General features: G+C 44.2%; 1 protein-coding gene across 2 annotated transcripts in view; it reads left to right on the top strand.

Annotated features, from left to right (window-relative positions):
• Positions 1 to 11,458, top strand: part of LOC128404124 (uncharacterized) — a 47,575-nt gene extending 36,117 nt beyond the window's left edge. For both annotated transcript variants that reach the window (XM_053369471.1, XM_053369472.1), the window contains exons 3-7: positions 3,232 to 3,283; positions 3,402 to 3,504; positions 3,630 to 3,793; positions 7,543 to 7,788; positions 8,979 to 11,458. In XM_053369471.1, coding sequence (XP_053225446.1) covers positions 3,232 to 3,283; positions 3,402 to 3,504; positions 3,630 to 3,793; positions 7,543 to 7,788; positions 8,979 to 9,740 — 1,327 coding nt within the window. In that variant the 3' untranslated portion in view covers positions 9,741 to 11,458. The remainder of the gene's footprint in view (positions 1 to 3,231; positions 3,284 to 3,401; positions 3,505 to 3,629; positions 3,794 to 7,542; positions 7,789 to 8,978) is intronic.
• The last annotated feature ends 6,740 nt before the right edge of the window (positions 11,459 to 18,198 follow it).

The raw sequence follows: 18,198 nt of genomic DNA on the forward strand, positions 1-18,198 counted from the left end.
CTTTTGGCCATGAGGCCAGGCCTGGGTTAGCAGCGAGGCTGTTTTTCACCCCTCTTCTTTCCCAAGCCCCCAAGAACAAGAGGCTCGTCCACCTTATTTAATTTGAACCGTGCCCTGCAGAGTCCTGAGGATTTGGGGGTCCCCTTCCCGCCCCACTCTGTGGCTGTGAAGTATGAAGAGGCCTTGCAACAGAAACCATGCTCTGTTGCAGCTCTGACCTGCCAAGGAGCCGTTTCTGACGGCAACCTCTGTGCTACCCGCCGCCTTACCAGAAGAGAATGAGCTTGTTATTCCCTCTCGGCTCCTTGCAGGCAACCCCGAAGGCTGCCACCCCTCCTCTGTTTTTAAACTTAACCCAAAAAAGAGGAACGCGGTAAGGCTGTATTCCTTAGAGCCCAAGCCGGCCTCACTCTGTGGGGTTGTGGAGCTCACTTGACCAGTTAAGAGCCAATGACTGTCTCTATCTTTGGTGGCCGACAACTTGTGTATCCCTGTACCCAGAACGTGTGTGTGTGTGTGTGTGTGTGTGTGTATTTGGGACTCAAGTACCAAAAAGAGTCCCTTTCACCATTGTCAACCATCTTGAACCCTACGATCAGCAGGTGAGGCCTTGTTGGTGCTGCCACCACTGGTTGCCATTAACCTGTGATAGGGGCCTTCTTGGTGGTGGCTCCCCATTTGTGGAATGCCCTCCCTGGTGAGGAGCTTAAAGGTAAAGGGACCCCTGACCATTAGGTCCAGTCGTGGGCGACTGTGGGGTTGCGGCGCTCATCTCGCTTATTGGCCGAGGGAGCGGGCGTAGCGCTTCTGGGTCATGTGGCCAGCATGAATAAGCCACTTCTGATGAACCAGAGCAGCGCACAGAAACGGCGTTTACCTTCCTGATGGAGCAGTACCTATTTATCTACTTGCACTTTGACATGCTTTTGAACTGCTAGGTTGGCAGGAGCAGGGACCGAGGAACAGGAGCTCACCCCGTCGCGGGGATTCGAACCGCCAACCTTCTGATTGGCAAGTCCTAAGCTCTGTGGTTTAACCCACAGCGCCACCCGTGTCCCTGGTGAGGAGCTTACCTGCCCCTCATTACTAACTTTCAGAAGGAATTTTAAAACATTCCTGTTTTAATGGCTGAACCTGGCAGCCCTGTCTGAGATAATGTTTTAAGCATGCTTTTGCTATTGCACCGTTCATGTGTTTGCTGCTTTGGGCTCCTTTGGGAGGAAGGATGGGATATCAATTGAATAAATAAATGAGTGTGTGTGTGTGTGTGTGCATAGTTATTTCCATGAGTAAGACAACTCCTCCTCCTCAGTGCTCCCCCCCGCCCCAAAATGTTTATGGGTACTCTCATTTTCCTACTTATAATGAAATTCTGCCCCTCAATGAGGCCAAACTTAGATTCACCAAATGTTTAGGGGTATGTGTACCCGGTGCACCCCCTCCAGATAAAAGCTCTTCTACTACCACTACTTCTCAGCGATAACTATAATATGTCCAGATGCTACAAACAGTGCAGAATTCAGCTGTGAGAATGTTGACTGAAGCAAGTACTAGGAATTCCCTAATACTGACTCGGAAAGATCTTCATTAGCTGCCTGTTCATTTCCAGGCTGAATTTTATGTGCTGGTGTTGACCTATAAATCAAAGCTGGCACTTTTATCAGTGTCACCTAACATTGTTCCACACTTTCTAGGAATTGACCCTTCAGTGTGACGGCACCTAAACTTTGGAACTCCCTGCCCCTTGATATTAAGCAGGTTCCTTCACTGTACTACCCTCAGCGCTTGCTAAAAATTATTATTATTATTATTATTATTATTATTATTATTAAAGCAAGCATATCCAGACGTATGAATACAACATTCATTTTAAAATGTAATTTTATTTCATTGTGTGTGTGTGTGTGTGTGTGTGTGTGTATCTATATAGATATATTTTTTATTAATGTTAATTTTAATCTGAAAATTTTAGCCTAACTTGTTTTTAATGCTGGTTTTTATCAGTAATTTTAATGTATGTTGTATCTAAATTTGCTTGGAGGTTTTGATATTTAAGTGGTACATAAGTTCTGTTAAATAAAAACAAGTAAAATTAACATAAATGACTTGGAGCACGGGTATCTAAATTAACAAATCTCACTGTGTCAGCCAGCCCAGGTCCTTAGATCAGTGTGAAAGGCCCTTCTCATAATCCCATCACCAAGGGAAACACAGCAGGGGGTGGCACAGGAACTTCTGTTATAGCACCACCATTACTGAAATCCTTACCCCCAGAAGTACACCAAGTGCTGACATTTTTGATGCAAGGTTAAAACATGTCTGTTTGCCTGCATGTATTATTATTAAGATCCCAGGGTGAGTTACAACATTAAAACACAATATTAAAAACTATTTAAAACAAGTTACCATTACAAATATAAGGTGTATTCTGAAAAATAGACACGTGTTGAAAGCCAGGGTAAAGAGATGCATCTTCAGCATTCTCCGGAAGCTGTACAATGAAGCTGCCAGATGAAGCTCCCTCCCCTGTGGGGAGGGAGTTCCACAGCTTAGGGGCTGCCACCAAGAAGGCCCTCTCCTGGGCTGTGACCCTCTGTGCCTCTTAGGTTGGAGGAACTACCAAGAAAGCACCCTCTGCTGATCTTAGCACCCAAGAGTGTTTCTAGGGAAGGAGACAGGTCTTTCAGATATTTATTCATGACATATTAATTCGTTGCTGTATTTGGGCGTTGTATTTTACTTCTGGAAATGTAATGTGCAATTTTGCCCGCTCCAAAAATGGGAACACCACTGTGGGTAGCCTGAATTTTTGGCTGTCTTTCTTCCTAGAAGGATCTTTTTCAAGTGTGAGGGCCACATTCCTGTCTTCTGAGAGCCACATGCCAGTGGAGGGCGGGACCAGATGCAAAAGTTGGTGCAGCAATTCATGTACAGTAGGCTAGCTTCTACAAACATACACCTCTCTCTATGCTCCACCCATACAAACAAGAGACATTATCAGAGTTCAAGGTTGTATTCCAGCCCAGCGAAAAGCAGAGCCTGTGGTGGGTTGTGGCCTGGGAAGAGTTCTAAGGCCAGATAGAGAACCCCTGTGTCAAAGGTTCCCATCTGCTGGTCTAGTAGATGATGCTGAACTTCCAGCTGCAAGGGCTGCTGAAATGTACATATTTGTGATGTTTCCTCTTGCCTCTTTTCCCCTCCCTCCCCTGCTCCCCCCCCCAACCCATTCAGGAAGAAATTGTGTCCCAAAAGGAGCTCTTTGGATGCACGCAGTGACCAAGAGGTTAGTGCTAATAGTTTGTGGTCTTGCTGGTTTGTGCAGGTTCTTGGTTTTTCCCCTCTCTTTGATTCTTGTTGCTGTCTCCCTGAAGATGTTGACTTGGGAATGTTTTGAGTTGTAGAATGGGATCCAGAATGCCGCTGTTGATATCAATGAGCTGCAGCTGGTGATGCCGAGTCAAGAGAATGAAAACAACAACCACTCTGTTGACGGAATTGGAGCAGGTAAGCAGGCAAATGTATAAGGTTTGCCACGGTACTCTGTACAAAACAGTACTGCTGCAAAACCAGCAACACCCTGATGGTATTAAACTATAAATAATAACAACACATATTTGTGTTTTCTTTAGTCACTTCCTACGATGGCAGCATGGAGTGCTCTCCTCGGCAAACAGACCAGGATATACCTTCTTCAGTGTCAGCGGTGACTACTGAGTCTGGAAGCGACGAGGTGTTTATTATTTCAGCCAGCCCTGGAGCTGGTGGCTTAAGTTTCACCTCCTACAGAATACAGGTAGAGAAACCCTTGGTGTGTTTTCAGTGAGACATTTTCAGTGAATGAGATCTTGGGCTGTGTTTTTAAGCATTCCCCCCCCTTCCAGTTGTCTCAAGGTTTGATTCACATGTGCATGTTCAACCAGTAGTTCGCAGGTGTTTCAAAAGCCAGGACACACCTATAACCTCAAAATACAAGATGGGACCCACTTAACAATGTTTAGCTACAACTTGCAACCTTCAAATTTTGTTAGACTACAACTCCCATCATCCCTACCCATTTGCCATACTGATGGGATATGGGACTCCAGCAACATTTTTGGGGCCACAGGGTTAGCCATCATTAAATTATTTTGTTCTAACAAAAGGCAGCATATATTTTAAACCTGTGCTACCTACACACACACACACACACACACACACACACACACACACACAAACACAAAATAGGTGTAGCCATCTTGGTGCCCTCCAGATGTTGTAGACTACAATTTCCATTATTCCTGATCATTGGCCTTGCTGGCTAGGATTGATGTGGGTTGTAGTACAAACCATCTGGCAGGCAATGTCTACAGAAATACATTGACCAAGAGAAAAGACACAGATTTAAATGAAATTCTTTGAGCTTTTCGTCATACAGGAAAATACTGAAATAAATTCTCCAAATTTCCTGGCGGTAGAATTGTGACTATAGTCTACTGCCTAGGATAGGAACATGCTTCCTATCCTAAATCAAGTCAGAACTTAGCAAATGAGTACTTGTTTTCCACTTAGTTGCTGTCGTTCTTTTCTTTTCTGGATGTTACGCCTGTGTTTATGGGGGTGTGAAATTTCGAACCTTGACAGTAGAAAAAGATCCCAGGATCACCCTCGCTTGAAATGCCTGTCTAGACAATGTGAACCCATAAGAGGATTTGGGAAAGAAAGAAAAAAGATTATCTAAATCCTTTTACTGAGAAGCAACTGTTGGTCAACAGTGGCTCCAGGATTCCTAGGGAGTGTGAGTCTGAGCTGTGATCATGGCAGGAGCCCAACGCTTCATGGATGAAAATAGGGACATGCTTGTAATTCCACTGTGCTCATAGCCAGAGTCAGCACCCAGCTGCCTTCTGTTACATTTTTTGGGGTTGTGTTTTCATACCACCATTCTGCGTAACATTCAGTGGCAGCTGGATCAAGCCGCCATTTTAATTTCCCACAATGCCTCCAGTGAAAAATGGTGGTTAGGGCAGCCCCATGGCTGGGGCACTGCTGCTCTCTGATGCTGTTGTCTACACCAGGTAACTCTCCCCCCCCCACAGCAGTATCCACTAACAGAGGAAGGGGCTCACCAATGGAGCATAGGGTGGTCGGATGTCTTTCTTTATAGAGGTCAGTCATCTATTTTTACAGCTGTCCATGATTTACCATTTCTAAAGAACAGGAAATAAGAGCTGTCTCTATTAACTAAAGGTGGGATCTAACTAAATGCTATTTAGAACAGATCCGTTGAGATTATTGAACCCAAGTTAGCAATGTCCATCAATTTCAATGTGTCTATTCTGAGTAGGACTAGCATTGGATTCAACTCATTCTTGGCCGCTTAATTGATTGCCAAAAAAGGGGGGACAAAATATTTGCATAACCTTTGCTAGTACATGTGGCTGCTCAGCCTCATATCCAGGAGCTAATTGTTGATGTAAATCTCAAATAGCCTCCTGCTCTCCTTTGTTATGGTTATTGACTTAGACTAGACAGCCCTTCAAAAAGAGGACTTTCGCACAGAAGCCTGTCCTCTGACATCTCTACAAAGAGGAATGCCCTCTATAAAGCTTGAGACCCTAAACAGGAGCAGTTGGGAGTTTATGCTTCCAGCAAGAAAGCTAATCCACCACTGTTGAGAGTCAAGAGTGTGTCTGTCCAGGAAGCGAGTTCTGAAATCCATGTAAAAACTGATTCTGTCTTCTAGAGATTATTCCAGTAGTGTTTCACTTCTGGGGCATAGGGGGAGTCAAGCCGGCGATTCCAGATTAATTCTCATGGCATTAGAAGGTGTTAATACAATTCTAGAGCTATGCCCAAGCCATTTGAGGTATTTTCAGCTTTCTTTCCTTTTTTATTATTTTAAGCAATTCACAAGTGTTTGTGATTAAGACCATTGTTACTGCAAGAATCAGTACTGGAACCAGCTTTGACATGTGGGTCCCTGAGGGGAAGAGGGGTCTCCTAACAGCTCTCAGCACCCTTAGCAATGTACAGTTCCCAGGATAACTTCAGAGAAAGCCATGACTGCTTGAAATGGTATAATACTTATTCAAATGCATAGTGTAGATGGGGCTTGTGTATGTGTATACAGTGGTACTTCAGGTTACATACGCTTCAGGTTACAGGCTCCGCTAACCCAGAAATAGTGTTTCAGGTTAAGAACTTTGCTTCAGGATGAGAACGGAAATTGAGCTCCGGTGGCGCGGCAGCAGCAGGAGGCCCCATTAGCTAAAGTGTTGCTTCAGGTTAAGAACAGTTTCAGGTTAAGAACGGACCTCCAGAACAAATTAAGTACTTACTGTATTTTTCGTCCCATAGGACGCACCTAGTTTTTTTGGGGGGAAATAAAGGGGGGGGGAATTTCCTTTATTTCCCCCCCAAAACCAGGTCGGGGAATCCAAACCAGGTCGAGGAACAGCGGGATGGCGGCGCTGCGCCTCCCCGCTGTCCCCCGAGCTTGTGGGGCTGCCTGATGTCTGCCCGAAGCGCGGGACGATCTGCTTCAGCGCTCCCTGCGCAGCAGGCTGTTATCCGCAGCCTAGGGAGCCCTGCAGGAACTCCCGCAGGGCTCCCTAGGCTGCGGATGTCTGCCTGGCGCGTGGGGTGCTCTGCTTCAGGGCGCCCGCGCTCCGTGCAGCAGGCTGCTATCCACAGCCTAGGGAGCCCTGCAGGAACTCCCGCAGGGCTCCTAAGGCTGTGGATGACTTCCCGAAGCGAACTCCCACGGGCTCCCCAGGCTTGCGGATAGCTTCCTGAAGCCTGGAGGGCGATAGGGGTCGGTGCACACCGACCCCTCTCGCTCTTCAAGCTTCAGCGAAAGCCTGCATTCGCCCCATAGGACGCATACAGATTTCCCCTTCATTTTTGGAGGGGGAAAAGTGCGTCCTATAGGGCGAAAAATACGGTAACTCGAGGTACCACTGTACTGCAATTTTTAATCTGCAAGAACTGTTTTAGGACTGAAGGTACATGTGCTTGGCATGTAGAAGGTCCTTGGTTCTGTACTATTTATAGGAGCAGGTAACTAGAGAGACCGGTGCCTGTGAACTTGGGAGTGGAATTACCAGTCTGAGTCAGTGGTACAGCTAGGGCCCAGCCAGTATGGTCAATGTTCAGGGATTATGGGGACTATCTTCCAACATCTGGAAGGCACCACACTGGGCAAAGCTGATCCAGAAAAGAAGTATATGTTTTTGAGTCAGAACAATTGCTTTCATTCATATGCAAAATACTGTGAATTTAATCTATTGATTAATCAAGTAAAAGTCACAGAACCATAGAATTGTAGAGTTGGAAGGGACTATGAAGGTCATCAAGTCCAAGCCCCTGCAATGCAGGAATCTTTTGCCCAGCGTGAGACTTGAACCCAAAACCCTGAGTTTAAGAGTCTCATGCTCTACCCGACTGAGCTATGGGATTTTAATTGGGTCAGAGCTTCAAGTATGGATTTTAGAAGAAAATTCACGGGATAAAGGTATCACATGCAGTATTTTTGTTTTGATTTATCTGTCTTTTTTCAATTAGGACAGAAAACTGAAGAGAAGCATCACAAGTCCAGGCTCAGTTTCTGACTGGCTGACAGCAGGTCCAGCGGAATCTGGCATCAGTGCTACAAACATAGGGGTGGCACAGACAGAGAGCCATTGCCCAAGTCAGCGAACATGGCGTGCTCGTACTTTTCATGACTTACTAGCTCCATTGCCTCAGCTACAGAAAAAGTGGTGCAGCTGGGCTACTAACAGCCCTTTCACCAAACTGGTTAACAGCAGTGTAAGTATTTGTAGAAAGCCCTGGGGATGCAAGGTGAATGTGTCCAGCAGATCTGCTGTCAAAGTTTGATCCAGTGGCTTCAGGTCTAGCCTGTTTCCCCTACTAGTACTGTCGTGCTTGCATGCTAATAAGAATCTAGCACCTGCAAGTCTAGCACCTGCCCAGTGTGGGTGGCCCATGCGGTCATTTTCACAGAGCCATACCCATCTGACGCACATGTAATGCCATCTATGGCATCAGGTGTGGGGCAGGTAAAGGCACAGTTGCAAAAGAAGCCTTTAAAGGAAAAGGGACCCCTGACCATTAGGTCCAGTCGTGGCCGACTCTGGGGTTGCAACGCTCATCTTGCTTTATTGGCCGAGGGAGCCGGCGTACAGCTTCCGGGTCATGTGGCCAGCATGACTAAGCCGCTTCTGGCGAACCAGAGCAGCGCACGGAAATGCTGTTTACCTTCCCGCCGGAGTGGTACCTATTTATCTACTTGCACTTTGACGTGCTTTTGAACTGCTAGGTTGGTAGGAGCAGGGACCGAGCAATGGGAGCTCACCCCATCGTGGGGATTTGAACTGTCAACCTTCTGATCAGCAAGTCCTAGGCTCTGTGGTTTAACCCACAGCGCCACCCGCATCCCTAAAGGAAGCCTTTACAGGAGCCTTAAAAGTTCACTCCCAATTGATCCTTGGCAAACGTGGCTTGCTGTCAACACCCAACAGCTGATAGGCACCAACAGCAAAGCCTCACTTGAGAACTCTGTAGGGCAACCAATCCCTGCCCAGCTAACCAGTACTAACCAGCTGAGTGACACTCATAGCAAGCCCTGCATAGCCTATGGTCAGGATTGATGGGAGTTATAGTCCAGCAACAACTTGTGGGCCAGAGGTTCCCCATTCCTGACTTTGATTCTGTAATAGAAAAAAAAAGAATGGTGGAAACCTTGTGAAATATTAACAGGAGTTTTCTTACCTTCAGAACACTCCTTCCCACATGTGCATGTGTGTCTCCCCCCTTTTTTGCTTTGACCTTTAAGTCGTGGGAAAGGGAATCATGCACAAGGCAGAGAAGGAAATGACAGTGAAGAAATAGAGCAAAATGACCTCTTGCTCCTTTTTTTTACGACTTCTTAAGAAATATTCACTTGTAGTTCCCTCAGATCTGATTATCAGAGTTGACGTTATGATTGCTCCTGCCAGGGCTTTTCTGCATCCACGAAAGACCAGACTGCAGCTACTCGGAAAGTAACTTCAGCTGCAGAAATAGACGGCATCTCTGAACCGGCTTACTTGGACTCATCGGCCAGCGCTGCATCTTACCCACTGACATATTCGGCACAGAAACAACGCAAGCTAAGCAACAGCTGCAACTTGAAAAGATCCCGTTTCAGAAACCCTTACTTTGGGTTTTTAACAAGTTCTCCCGACTGTAACCAACCAAGGCTGTCTGATCATGCAAAGCACATTGGTGCAAGATCTCCAGTCAACAGTCCAAGCCAGGGAACCGAAGACCTCCTTGAAGGGCCCATCCAGTTCACAAGCAACATAGTCAATGGCTCAAAATCCAAGGAGCTCTCATTGGAAATGGATAAACCCAAACCTGTTTTTGTTATTTCTGAGGAAGGGGATGATCAGCAGCCTTTGGTTTTAGCAGAGCATGTGAATCAATGTGCAGATGCTTTATCTGAGCCAAATGTTATCCATAATAATATGGGGTTGACCATTGCAGATGAGCAGCCAGTGGACCTAACTCTTCAAGAAAGCTCAGTTGAGTCCACCAGTATGAGAGCAGACCTTGATCTTTGGGGAGAGTACCCAAATTCACACAGTGATTCCCTGAAGAGCTGCAGTGGTTACAAGGATAAAAACTATGGGCCTGTTTCAGACACTGGCACCACTAATTCTCACCCGAATTTTGATTCCTTGGCCTCTCACCGGTTGTGTCAAACTTCAGTTCAGTAACTCCTCCAAATATGGGTATCAGAACTGATACTGAAGGTTGTAGGTTTGTGCAATTGGAAGCAATAAAGACACATGTTCCTTTTGAGACGGAATGGAAGCTGCATTGCACGTACAACGTGGAGAATGTGCTTGGGCAGCCTTGACTCTACATGTTGGAATAGATTGTGTGTTAAGTTATACCCTATTGCATTGCCACCTCTCACTGAGCTGCATCTAATGACTGTTAGTTTTTTGTTGGCTTATTGAGAGCTTATCAAGACTACCTGGCTGGTACTTCTTACAAAGAAGACAGGCTTTCTTAAAGTTGGTGTGATGAATATGGAAGCACTGTGTATTCCCACACTATACCAGGAAGCAAATGGTCAGGCTTGCATTGAAAAGAGGCATGCTGTTTTGGACATAATACTTTGAAACAGATCAACCAAATTCTAGTCACAGCTGGAGGAAATCGCACAATTCCTTACTGAAGTTTGATTGTGGCTTGGACAGGGAAGTGGCAGTGGGTACCAGTTAGAACTGTGTTTAGCAGAAGAAACACACACAAAGAAGTAAATGGTTAGCTACATGAGCACAAAACAAAATGCACAGCACCTTTGCTTGGTTTTTTTTTACTGCATTTGTGTGTAAAACTACATTAGATGTGAGACAGTTAGGATTGTCAAGAGTCTCATTAGTGATGGTAGTTCTGGTGATTCTTAAGGACTGCATTATAAAAGGATTGCTTCTTTCCTAAATCCTGCAGAAGGCTCTGCCGCTTGGGGTAGGAGGATTTTCTCTGCATGTGATGCAACATACAGTAAGTACACTAATAGTATCATCTGGGGAAAGTCCTGGCAGCTTTGGAGAGATAAATGCACACTTTGGTAAAACACACACTCTCATTGCACATTATTCAAAGAATACCAGCTGCAAGGAACTAGAAGCTCATCAAACCTAGCTAACTACTGTTAGGGCAATTCACAGTGGCCAGGGCCAGTATGCTTGCCTCATATATGCCTGTTCTCACTGCAGCAATAAACACAGTTCCAAAGGTTGTCCCCTGCTTTCTTCCGACACCCATTTCCCCCCATACACACTGGTGTTCATTGTTGCAAAGATCATAAAAAGTGGAGATGCAACTTAAGAATGGGGGTGGGGAAATCCCAGCTGGCTGCAGTTCCCCGGCACGCACATCCGTCCATCTCCATTTCAGAGTATTTTACCCCTTGCAAATATATACATGGCAAAATGCTGGGTGGTAAATCATGAATAAATCTGCTATTACTGGGTAAACTACAACCAAGCTATGCACTAGTGTTGTCAAAAACGCATTGCCGCGCACACATTCTCACAATCCCAAAAATAAATCACCAGGGACATTGCAAGTGCAACTTCCTGTTGAGTTAAACATCCATACAGATTTTGCAGTCCTTGGTCTGGTGGTCTAGTTTTTTCAAATCATCCTTAGACATTTGTCAAGGGTTCTTGGGCGCCTAGGAAGTAAGTGTGTCTTTGAGGATATTTGGGGTATGCTTTGCTCACAGCCACAGCTGTCTCAAAAAGTTGCTTTGAGGTCCCCAGTATTCCTTGAGAAAGCAGGTCATGTTTGTCAAGTGCTTTAATAAGTTGCACCCTGGAGCTATTTTTAGCATGTGATGAATATTCTGTTTGTACTGTGTTGTTTTTTAAACATCCAATCTAGCTAGTTATTGCTGATAAACACCTATTTGCTTCTTCAACCATTTTGTTTCCATTACTAAATAATGTATTTCTGTCACCACCAGGGCAGTCTAGAGACTTTTCAGCTTCAAGCAGCTGTGCAATTCTGATTCTAATGAAGTGTGTATTTTAAGGCTGAATGAAAGGAAAGCCTGCTAGTTTGATTATACCTAATAGCCCCTTAAGGATTTTAATTGCTTCCCAATGGTAACCTGGTAAGAAATGTATAATTACTTGTATTTCTTCAAAGGGCTTTTGCTATACACGAATGGAAGGGATCACATCCTGGGGAGCTCTCTGGTTGCACCTGGTTTAGACAGCTGAGGAAGGCTTCCAAATATTTATTGCAAAGCAGATACCCAGGGAGGAATGAGAAAAATCTAACCCACCCTATCAAATGGAGCAATTTTTCATTTTTGCTATGCTTAAGGAGTCTTAAGTCTGGCTCCTCCTAATGTACTTAGCCTTGATTTTGCCCAGACTAATTTATGGTTTCACCTGCTGTTTAAATTTCCATCTGCTCTATCTTATCAGTATTGATAGCAGTTGTGGAGCATTTTTGGTGTGCGTGCGTTTTAATCATGCATGTGGTCTCTATAGAAATATGAGCAGTGGCGTTTAGCCATGGCTATGGACCAAGTATGAACCACATTTACAGTGCCTTTGAACTTGGAATTTTCATACATTTCTCTACTTCATGATTAATGGGTAACATCCAGAAGTCAACAAGCAGTCTTTAGCTTTTTCTTTTTTAACAAACAAATATTGTATGGCTCTGCAAAAACAAAACAAAACCCACAACTGTTTGAGATACCAAGGGGTCTATTACAGTTGCAGTCCTATGTTAAGGACAAGACATTCCACTGTTGCAGTGAGGACAGAGGGAATGGTATTGTGTCTTAGAAAATGGCTCAACAAATGGATTTGAAACTAGGCAATGGAGGAGTAAGGTAAAGGACCCCTGACCATTAAGTCCAGTCATGACCGACTCTGGGGTTGTGGCGCTCATCACGCTTTATTGGCCGAGGGAGCCAGCTTACAGTTTCCGGGTCATGTGGCCAGCATGACTAAGCCGCTTCTGGTACACCAGAGCAGCGCATGGAAACGCCATTTACCTTCCCGCCGGAGCGGTACCTATTTATCTACTTGCACTTTGACGTACTTTCGAACTGCTAGGTTGGCAGGAGCAGGGACTGAGCAATGGGAGCTCACCCCGTCGCGGGGATTCGAACCGCCAACCTTCTGATTGGCAAATCCTAGGCTCTGTGGTTTAACCCACAGCGCCACCCGCGTCCCAATGTAGGAGAGGTAGGTCTAAAACTTAACTGGTGCCAATCATATGCAGTCTACCTCCAACTGAGTTCAGTGGCGTTGACGCAATAGGATTGAGGTTGCAATCCTATACATGTTCTTAGCCCAACTGAACTCAGTGGCATTTACTCCATGACTGTGCTGTAACTAAACTATATGCAAACTGTCTTCTTGACGTTTCCAAACAGTTTAGTCTTGCTTCTGCACTGTACATTAAGGTTGGCAGCTATGCGAAGCATGGGGGACAGCGTCACTTGGAATTATGAATGGGAAAGAGTGGGGCTCGAGATTAGGACCACAGTGGGGTGGGAGGAAGTGGGGTTCAGACAATGGAGGCAAAAAGTGTGGGGTTGCCACCCATCAGCTTGCCTCGGGTACTTGAATGAGTGAACTAAGTTGGTCAATAAAGGTCTTTCCCTGCTCCCTTCCGACACGCATTCTGGACCGCAGAAAAGAAAAGTAGCTTCTAGATCCATCTTTTTTAGCTTTTTACCAAAAGATGTGGTTTGAAGAGTCAACAGTGTGATGCAGCAGCAAAAAAAGCTAACACTATTCAGATCAAGGGAAGTAATAGTACCACTCTATTCTGCCTTGGTCAGACCACACCTGGAATATTGTGTCCTGTTCAGAGCACCACAATTTAGGAAGGATGCTGACAAGCTGGAACATGTGCAGAGGAGGGGGAACTAAGATGATCAAGGGTCTGGATACCAAGCCTTACAACGAGCGCTTGAAGGAGCTGGGTAAGTTTAGCCTGGAAAATAGACTGAGAGAAGATATGATAGCCATCTTCAAATATCTTAAGGGCTGTCACATGGAAGGGGGAACAAGCTTGCTTTCTCCTGCTCTGGAGGATAGGACTCGAACCAATGGCTTCATGTTGGAAGAAAGGCGATTCTGATTAAACAAACAGAAAAATTTTCCGACAGTAAGAGCTGTTTGACACTGGAACAGTCTCCCTTGGGAAGTTGTGGACTCCCCTTCCTTGGAGGTTTTTAAGCAGAGGTTAGATAGCCATCTGTCATGGATGCTTTAGCTGAAATTCCTCCATTGCAGGGGGTTGGACTAGATGACCCTTGGGTCCCTTTAGATACTATAATATTGGACATTTCCTGAGAACTCCTCCAGCAGCCAGTAGCTCAGCTTGGGTTAGATCTTGGAGCTGAAGTCCAGAGCCACACAACAGAGGGCCTCAAAAAATGATCACCCACAGATGGGGAAAGCAGCAAACAGGGCCAGTATCTGCACCTGGGCTGCCTTGGGTACCCGCAACAGTCACAGTATCATTCCATTATTATTATTAAAAACATTTTACATCTGAGGCCAGGTGGTTACACATGCCTGTGTGGAATCATGGTTAGAATGTTGGACTAGGACCTGGGAGACGAACTGACACACAGCCTAGATGCTCACTGGGTGTCCTTGAGCTAGTCATTGCCTCTCAGCCTAATCTACCTCACATGGGTGTTGGTGTTGCAGGGATTAAATGAGGAGGGGGAGAACCATCTACACCTCCCTGGAGGAAAAAAATTGGAATATAACTGCATTAAAAAATGTACACCACCACAGAAGCCCTTGTCCCCACTCCTCTCCCTGCCATAACTGTGTGTGTGTGTGTGTGTGTGTGTGTATGAAAGGAAATTAGATGTCATCATACACAGTTCAATATCACATGAAGTAGTCCAAAATTTGAGCTTTAATGGCAAAAGAAAGGAGGGAACCAAGCCAAAATAGAAACTCAACAAAGAAAAAGAAAATAGAAGCAGTTTTCATGAGTAAACTTTTTAATCCTTGACATTGCCACAAAAAAGTTGGAAGAACTATTTGCCCACCTTCTTTACAGAAGAATATCCCAGAGAAGGAGACTAGGCCTTATTTAGCAATACACAATCCTCCCTGTTTTCCACATCTATCCTAAGAACAGACTATTCCCCAACTCCCAGTGTTTTGTCTCTCTCTTACAGAAGGGAGGTGAAGCCTGTACTTCAGAGAGGTTAAAATATGCCAAACCATTTACAGTTTTTAAACATCAAGTAAACTTTTAGAAGTTAACACATTAACTAAAAAATATCACCTGGCCAAACCATACAATTTGCTTTTGTTTGTTTTTTTGCTTTTGTTTTTTTAAAAAAGGACTAAAACATGTAAGAGTATGTAATACCCATGAACAATGGTGCTCTTCAACACTTAAAAGAGCATATTAAAGATTAAAGGTCAATTCAGCCCCACCAACATTGGCAATATTAATTATTTTCATTCTTTTAAAAAAGATACAGCGTACGCACAAAAAACCCTTTTCATTCCATTGCAATACTTCAATCGCCTAATGCATAGAAAAAGTAGATTTAGTGTGTATATATGTGTGTGTGTGAGAGAGAGAGTGTGGTGGCATCAAATTCACAGCCCTCTGATGTGCAGCACAGCCGATTGCTTCAATTTCTTTTTACTCATAACATGGTATTGATGTGCCCAGAGCAGGAATATACGTTCCTAATGTGAACCATTACAAGTCAAGTATAAAGCACCATTTTTTCAGGGGAGTGGGGAGCCCATAATTTTCAACCCATCCAGCAATCGAAAGAAACTCTTTGCTGGAAGCCAATTCTGAATACAGGAAGAAGCAACAGGGAATGCAAAGCATGTCCTGGAGACAGATGTGCAAGGGGCTCCCTTTTTTCACATATGCAAAAAATGTGCTCACATGCACATGCTGAGCTGAAACAGAGACCAAGCAGCTGGAAATGCTCAGCCTTCGAGGATTCCGTAACTGCAGACTTCTACGCTATTTTTTTCCAAAGCTTTAAACACACGCATACAACAGAACTCAAGTGTCAGAACTTAAACTAAATGCACATTTTCCATTTGTCAACTTCAAGGATTATTCCAGACCAGCTTTCCCCTTAAAAATAGGCCATTCCATACTATTTTGTATTTTGTAGGTACTAAACAGGCATCTTAAAGCCAGATCCACCCATTCTTCCTGCAAAAGCTTTACAGATGAAAGTTCAAGATATACACTTCACTCACCCTCTTCATCCCTAATATACTCACATCGCTAAATGTTAGTAACTACCCCACTGATTGTGAGCTGGCAACTTGGCAAGTTATAGGCTGCAGTTTAAGTGAATCCTGTTACCACAGAAGAGTTTAAGTGCAAGCTGCTAGGTGACCTAAAACCAGAAGATAATTCCACTTTTAGTCTCCTGACTGCATGTTTGAGTATTCTCCCACAAAAAAATAAATTAAAAAAATCTCTTTATAAAGAAGAAAAGGTTAACCCCTACTTCTGACATGCTAATATCTGTAATTGTGGGAGAAGCATTCAGACATGGAAGTCATCATTGCAACCTGAAATGATACATGCTTGGAACAGCATTACCCAAATGGATTATCCCGATAGTAACAAACTTGTCCTTATGCTCTGGACTGACTTCTACTCTACCAAGTACAACAATACAGATATGCAGACATGTAATTGGGTACTATTACATAATTTATAATATTGCATATTTGTCTATCGTTTTCCTGGGTAAGTTTTAAGTCAGATGGGTTGGGAAGCCTGTTTAAGCAAGGACTGCTCTAAATTTAAATGTATGCATGAAGAAAAAGCTGTTATTTCGCTTCTCAAACACCATGCTATTTCCATGACAGTAAGCTGCTTCTTGCTCTGTTGACGATAGTTGCCAGATTTGTGGTCCAGCACACCAGCAACAGTTCTTTAAGTGTAGCATCTGGAGAATTTGAGTTAAGACAACAGCAGTAATCAACTGAAAACATTCTTCTGTCCTGTGTATGTCTTCACCCTTTTCTTTCAGAATGAAATCCAGCAGTAATTCTGATTTCCCAAAAGGTAACGTATTTTACATTGTGCAGTATTGCCTTTTGGTCTTTCCAATGCCAGTACATGGTTAACATTATTTCAGGAAATGAAAGCACCATATATTCTAAGAATACAACTTGACATCAGGCTGGGCTTGGGAATCTGTTTCAAACTTACTGATAACATAGAAACCACTTCCCCGTAGCAGTTTCCCATGTTGGACTGGAGATATGTAGGAGAGTTGGAAAGGACCTAAAATAGTGTCGCAGGCCAAACTGCAGTGGATAGACATAGCATGTGGTCTTCCCACCCTACTCTCCTGCGTCTTCAAGTCAGGGAAGTGGATACAGTTGTACCTTGGTTCTCGTACTTAATCCGTTCCGGGAATCCATTCGAGTCCCGAAACTGTTCGAAACGTCCTGCACTCAATTGGAAGCCGTGTCGGACGTATAGCTTTCGAAAACCAGAACATTCACTTCCGGGTTTTTGGCGTTCGGGAGCCGAAACGTCCGCGTTTCAAGGCGTTCAAGAACCAAGGTTTGACTGTACAGGGAAATGGCTCCTGCGCCACTAACAGGATGTGTGGACAGGGTCCCCAGATCATGAACCCAGATTTAAACCTACTAAGCCATGTTTAGGATGCAGTCTAGAGAATCCAGTCAATTGACTGCATCAAGGTTTAAGGGCACGCCACTTAAAAATTTCCTATGGCTACAAGTGAGCAGGCGCTCATTATGTTAGGTTGGCGTTTTGGGGTGGGGTGGGGAATAAGTTTCTCTTAGAAATGGTTTGGATGTGGTTAGTAAACCATAACACTTTGGAAGCTCTACGTTTTTAAAGCCAGGAGTGAAAGAACACTTAAAAGTGACAAATCCTTTTGCAATACCTTTGACCCACCCTTAAAGGACACTCGGGTAGGCAAACATCCTGGATTAGCCTGTTGGCTTTCTCTTTGGGTGAGTTCCCACATTACTGTTTTAGGGTATGGGAAGTTAATGTGTTGCACCATGCCCCATTATTACAAAAAGGAAGACTGTGCTCTTGGCATTATTAAATCTACCAGCACATTGATGTTTTTAAAAAGCAAACTTACGTTGTAAAAATGTACAATGCAAAGCATCATCTAGTGTATTGCTGAACAGCGGCATTGCTAATTTAGCAACATAATTCCAGAAAAGGAGGGGGGGCTGAGGAAGCAACTTATTTCTACATCCTACCCTGCTCAAGGCTGCCTTGATCCAACTGTTACAATCTGCAGGATAATTTGCAAAGTAGAAATGTATTCATGCACAGATAATTTCAAAGGCAATTCCTGATTTCAAAGGCAATTCCTGTTATTTGTACTGCTTTGTGTGTAATTCTAAAGTCAAAAGGAGAGCTTAAAAATGCTTAGAATAAGATGCGCCATTCTACCACCATGCCTATCATATAAGCGGAGACAAAAACAACAACTTTCCTCTATGTGTAATGAAAAGAACGCAGGAAATATAAGAATAAGGGGAGGTCCAATCAAAATAAAATAAAAATTAAGTTCTACTGACAGCACCAGCAACTAAAAGTTATTGACCTTGCTTGAATTGTGCCCATTCCGTACAACTATCTAGAGACCACCTTTATGGTCTAGGAAAG

Source organism: Podarcis raffonei, chromosome 16 (genome assembly GCF_027172205.1).
Source record: "Podarcis raffonei isolate rPodRaf1 chromosome 16, rPodRaf1.pri, whole genome shotgun sequence".
Lineage (NCBI taxonomy): Eukaryota > Metazoa > Chordata > Lepidosauria > Squamata > Lacertidae > Podarcis > Podarcis raffonei.